Source organism: Patella vulgata, chromosome 7 (assembly GCF_932274485.2).
Source record: "Patella vulgata chromosome 7, xgPatVulg1.2, whole genome shotgun sequence".
In the NCBI taxonomy this organism is placed as follows: Eukaryota; Metazoa; Mollusca; class Gastropoda; family Patellidae; genus Patella; species Patella vulgata.
In genome coordinates this window covers 8663567-8669449 of record NC_065885.2, presented here as the reverse complement: position 1 = coordinate 8669449, position 5883 = coordinate 8663567, and the positions used below count along the sequence as shown (strand labels likewise).

Here is a 5883-nt window from a genome sequence, read left to right as displayed (position 1 = left end):
TTAGAGACGCCAGGTATATATTTGTCACGTGTTCATCTTATACCTGTATAATTTCTAACTTGCCCTTGATAATTAAAATAGTTTCGCTTCATTTAATCTTAATTATAAAAATTTATTGTTTAACGAGCAGTAGAAATATTATGGCGTCCATAGCATCATCTGGCATTTACGCTTAAAGTTGCATTATGTAAGAGCTAATTCTACCTATTGCAGGTGGGGGCGACGAAAGTTTATCGGGATATTCCGGCGTGGTTCCCTTTGGCTTTTCCCCATCCGAACGACTATACAGCTGTACTTATCAGGTCCTGCATCCGGCACCACTGACAAGGGAAACCCAAATCCCGATGAACTTCTCGGGGTAGGGGTCTTTAGCAGTGGGAGGAAACCGGAGGACCCGGAGAAAACCAACGAGGTTGGATAGGCGAGCCTACTCCTTGTCACGTGACAACAGTTGAGACATGCTATCCGGACAAAATGTTCCTCACAGCACACTGTATGTCCATCTTCATTAACCCGATCGGTTTTTCGTCCCATCCGAACGACTAGACATCTGTCCTTGTCAGGCCCTCCGTCCTGCATCACTGACAAGGGGAAACCACGCTGGAAAATCGGGATGAACTTTCTCGGCCAATGCAGGGATCGAACACCCGACCTCCAGGCTAGCGAGCCAGCGTCTTACCAACTTAGCCACCGTGCCCCCCGCCTGTCCAACATCGCGGGTTTTCTCCGGGTTCTCCGGTTTCCTCCCACTGCTATGACCCCTACGTGCAAGCGAATTATTGAAATAAAATTTAACCATATGTTCGCCCCGAAATGACCTAGTCTGTGTCGAGTGAACGTTAAACCCCATTTCTCTCTCTCTCCGGCAATATGTACACGGGACTTTGATTTTCTTTAGATTGGATAGTAATATATTTCATTACATTTTATCTGAAATGAGTTGATTCTGTTTATTTGGTGAATGCCGCGGTGGCTCAGCGAGAGTGGCATTGGCTAACCAGGAATCCGGGGTTCAATCCAGATGTTGGGCGAGAACGCTCCCCAGGTTCCCCTGACAACAGTTGAGATTCGCTGTCCGGGCAAAGTTTTCCTCATAACACACTGTATGTCCATCTTCATTATCCAAGTTGGCGCAGAACGGTGGGACGTTAAACCCAATTTCATTTCCATTATATGACGACTGGACAAACATAAGGGGTTGAAGAAAAAACAACGGACGATCTGACCCATTTTACATAAATAAATATTTTATATTGGTTTCCCAACAGATCAACCAATCAAATGTGCAGAATATTGGAATCCCACATATCAACCAATCAAATGTGGAAAACATTGGAATCCGCACCGATCAACCAATCAAATGTGGAGGATTCGTTTCTTTGGTGGACACGATAAAATTCTTGAAATAGATACTCGAGTCACCAGTAGGCGCCCATATTTCTTTACTTCCACCAAAAAATACCGAGAAAAATAGCCCCTTTAACTGGATGTTGTCATGGTTTCGGAAATTGACATTATGAATCTCGTAGACCTTTTTACCATTGTACCATATTTTAGCGTAACCGTCCAATTTACCCGGCGTGTTGAGGTGAACATGTTGTGCTATGTTCTCCCATCGTCCAGTCTTAAACGACCAAGTTCCGTTTCCAAGTGAAATACCATAAGTAGGGTCGCAAATAATGTAAGGCTGATCACAGAAATGCGCCTTCTGTTGCGTAGGAGCTGGCATATATGTGTAAATCTCGCCCTCGCCGTTGAAACGCCACATGAATCGTGACGTCAAACAAGCATCAGAATGACGTCCACCGGTACAGTTGGTAGCGCCACCATAAAGACCCGGAAGTTTACCACCGAGTACGAAATCCATTCCTTTGTTGAAGTATACGTCATAACTGAGTGTCATGGATTCATGTGGATACACCGATTGTGTATAGAACTGGGCTCCCCGTTTTCCTCTAATCTTCACATAGTGTCCTTTCTGGATAAAAACTTTCATTACTTTACCAGAACCACCCGCGGGATCATTCACCACGGACAGAGAATCCTCGTCAAAATGACCTTTAGAGAGTTTAGAGAATCCATCAGTAGGATCGTTCGTGCTAAAATCATTCTTGTGCCACAAGATACCTGAAAATAATTGTGTTAAAATCAATTAATCTTGTAATTAATATAGATGTGATGGTGGTGATGGTGTTGGTGATGGTGGTGGGTGATTGGGTGGTGGCTAATGACGAAGCGTGGTTTGGTTTTCTAATACACCATTTAAATAATCTGCTTCATGTCTTTTTGTCAAACATTTCTTCCATAGCAGGTCAACTTGAGACAAATACTGGGTTTTGTAAACGGTTCAAGTCTCTTTTTAGCGTAAAAGTAATCTCTTGCCAACAACACTATTTTGGAAAATGAATCTTTAAGATTGTCAAAGTTGGATCTCTAAAAGGAATATCAATCCAATGATGCTTCCATTCCGTTCAATATTTACAAAGATATGTTGAATTGAAATTTCGTCAATGTATGCTTATTTTGTAGGGCGGATCGGCTTATCCGATGGGACGAATCGGCTTATCCTGTGACATAGTTCGGCCTATCCTGTCGGACAGGTCGACTTATCTGATGGGACGGTCGAACTATCCTGTAACATGGTCAGTTCTATTGAAGGGCATTATCATACCGTACCCGAAGGGTCGACTTATCCTGTTCTACTATAACAATATCATACCGTACCTGTTGGGTCGACGTATCGTGTAACATGTTCTATTGATTTCTGTGTTATACCGTACCTGAGAGGGATACTTATCCATTAATAACAGAACAGCAGTACACCTTACCTGTTGTGTCGACGTATCATGTAACATGTTCTATTGATACCTGTGTTATATAGTACCTGGCGGGTGACTTATCCCGTAACATGTTTCATTAATAACAGAAGTACATCTTACCTGATGGGTCGGGTTTACTTGTAACAATAGTATGAATATTGTTACCATCCATTCCTTCTATATAGAACTGTACCCGAGCTAGAACATCGCCTTGAACATGGGCAATGAAATGAAGGCAAACCTTTTCACCGGTATGAACTTCAAAATGTCCTTTAGTTGGTGTCAAGATAAATTCTGTTCCTCCGCCTAAAGTTTGAGCCACTTCAGCTTTATAAACCTATGATATAAATGAAGAAGAGGACAAACTGAGATCAAAATATGGTTTGATATAATTCAGCTTTATACACCTATAATATAAATAAAGAATAGAACTAGGTTTTAACGTCTCCTTAACATTCCGAGACTAACAAACAGACAGACGAGAAAGATAAGTGCTTTTTTAGAGTTGCCCTGACAGCATTCTAACGGTTTAGCTTAAAGGAACTAAATCGGTAATATTTGGAACCTAGCAATTGACACAAATGGGTCCCAACGCATATAATAATATAATATGAATGTGTATATACACTGATTTACATTCAATCGTTTCCGTTTTTACTCTAATTTCAAATCAGTTATGTTCGGCGAAATACGTCAGAAGTCTCAATCGAATGGCAACCTCTAGCGTCTGGTTATTCTCTACACCGACAGTATTTATTGCGCATGCTCTCCAGAATAAGAATATAGTGTCATCACTTGTGGAATATGTCTAGCCTCGTCTCGTTCTTCGAGCCCCTTTTTACCAATGGCGCTGAAATGCATTATATGGTAAAATGTTTATTTTGTCTTAAATATTGGATATCAGAAGCCCATATTTTCCCGGTAAGATCACAACATCAATGTTGATTTAAATTGACAAATAATCCGTGTTTTCAATTTCGAAGACTTTGGATGATATTGAGTTAGAGACTGAGCTACTTTAAGTTATCATAGATAATGCATCAGAGACACTACCTCGCATCAAAAACAAGCTCGGGGATGGATAACTTGCGCTCGTTTTGAACGATTGCCTAAAATGTCTGTTATATGTAGTATGATTTGTTTATACCACAATCACCCCTGACAATAATAATACATGTTGAGTACTGTTGATCACTTACGTCCAGTGAATCAATATGGCGATCGAAAATAAGATGTCCCCTCCACGTTTTTAAATCTTTGGTGATTGGTTCGCAGAATTCCGCTTTAAATCCACCTTTGTAATGTTTGGTTATTGGTACGTCCATACCTCGTACAGACAAACATCCCAGTAGTATCAACAGCAACATAATGTCACCCTTCCTGAAACATTGCACGAATATACTAACTATCGCGTCCTGAAACATTGCATAAACATACAAACAAATACTGGCGATAAGACAAGCATTACATAAACATACAATAATTGGCGTACAGACAGACTTCTCCGGTACGAACATCATGATTCCCTTCCTGGAATATTACATAAACAAATAATCATTGGCGTACAGACAAGTAATACATAAACAAACAGAGAGAGAGAGAGAGAGAGAGAGAAATGGGGTTTAACGTCCACTCGACACAAACTAGGTCATTTCGGGACTAACATATGGTTTAATTTTATTTCAATAATTCGCTTGCGCGTAGGGGTCTTTAGCAGTGGTAGGAAACCGGAGGACCCGGAGAAAACCCACGAGGTTGGACAGGCGACCCTACTCCTTGCCACGTATAACCGGGGATTCGAAACCACGCCAGTCGACTCAATGACAGACTTTATGATACAGCGCGCGCACGCTAACCATTCAGCCATCCACCCCCCCCCCCCCATAAACAAACAATCATTGGCGTACAGACCGACATCCCAACACGAACATCACGATTCCCTTCTTGAAATAATACCTTATTTATTGGCGTACAGATATCCCAGCACTGACAATAACAACAACGCTTCCTGAAACATTACACAAACGTAGTAACTAATGGTTACAAGCCAGCATTAACAACAACAACAACAACATCATGACGCCCTTTCTGTAACAGATCAGCTCTGTATTTGGGTCGACGCCAACTTGCCATAAAACTAGGGGACCGAAAATAGGATTTGGTATCTGTCCCAGTACAATTTGGTAATTCTGGGATTAACGTTTCGCTTAGACTGGTGAGCAACACATAATCAAACAGGCAGTACTACTTGTTACGTACCATCGTGGAATGAACATCGCGACCACATTGATGAACGGCGGAAAATCTACAGTTAACAATAAAGATTCCATCGATACATTGGTGATATGAAATTTGACGCTAAGGTCTGACACCGGCGGTGACTCTTTGATACTTCCAGACAGGCGGCTTGAATATAATTATCATCAAACACTTCAATTTTTAGATTTATTCAGTACTTTTAATCAATCGCAGTAGAATAGTTGGACATTAAACCCCGTTTCATTCCATTTCACTATTGTTTAACAGATGATTCTGATAGATAAACAATTTCATCAACCAGTTTCGGTGTCAAGCTAAAGCATCAGGGTCTTCTCAAATCACACCAAACTCACCTGAGTCTGGGAGGAGTAAATGAATGTACTGGATAAAGCACGAGGAAAGGAATACCCAAATGCTTTATCTAACTTATAAGTCGTTTGAGACACGAAATTGAACTTTGATAAAAGGAAAATAATGAATTTTGCAAGTGATTCCGGGCACAGAAAACTCAGATTTTTACAATTACAGGTTTATAAATATATATAATTGTTACCTTCTTATGTCGACCTGTAATCTGAAAATAAACTTTACAATGCACGCTCCTTTTATCAGTTTTAAAAATCGGTTCAATAAACTCGTAAATTTTACAGCATATGACTTAGTTCTCATGGAAATCTTTGTTTAGCTTTCAAGGCTTACCGAACTGGAAAAAACTGGTTTTAAATTTCATAACGCGCAAACGAATTATAGAATATATTAGTCAAAGAAAAAACCTAGTTTGTGTCGAGTGGACGTTAACACCCCC

The 5883-nt window shown here is 40.5% G+C and overlaps 1 protein-coding gene across 2 annotated transcripts; it reads right to left on the bottom strand.

Moving 5' to 3' along the window:
- Positions 1–1231: 1231 nt before the first annotated feature.
- LOC126828877 (uncharacterized) lies at positions 1232–5674 on the bottom strand. Of its 2 annotated transcripts, none has more exons than XM_050558955.1 (4): positions 5632–5674; positions 4019–4199; positions 2940–3156; positions 1232–2127 (listed from the first exon to the last, which is right to left on the bottom strand). In XM_050558955.1, exons 2-4 carry the CDS (start codon positions 4184–4186, stop codon positions 1349–1351), a joined length of 1164 nt encoding a protein of 387 aa, XP_050414912.1. In that variant the 5' UTR covers positions 4187–4199; positions 5632–5674; the 3' UTR covers positions 1232–1348. The 2 variants fall into 2 exon arrangements, with proteins under 2 accessions (XP_050414912.1, XP_050414913.1); XM_050558956.1 differs by lacking the exon at positions 5632–5674 and adding an exon at positions 5432–5437.
- Positions 5675–5883: the final 209 nt, after the last annotated feature.

Coding starts and splice junctions, on each gene's coding strand:
- LOC126828877 (XM_050558955.1), bottom strand. CDS start 4,186: ATGTTGCTGTTGATACTACTGGGATGTTTGTCTGTACGAGGTATGGAC. Junction 3,157..4,018: donor GCCATATTGATTCACTGGAC/GTAAGTGATCAA, acceptor TTTATATCATAG/GTTTATAAAGCTGAAGTGGC. Junction 2,128..2,939: donor AAGTAAACCCGACCCATCAG/GTAAGATGTACT, acceptor AATTATTTTCAG/GTATCTTGTGGCACAAGAAT.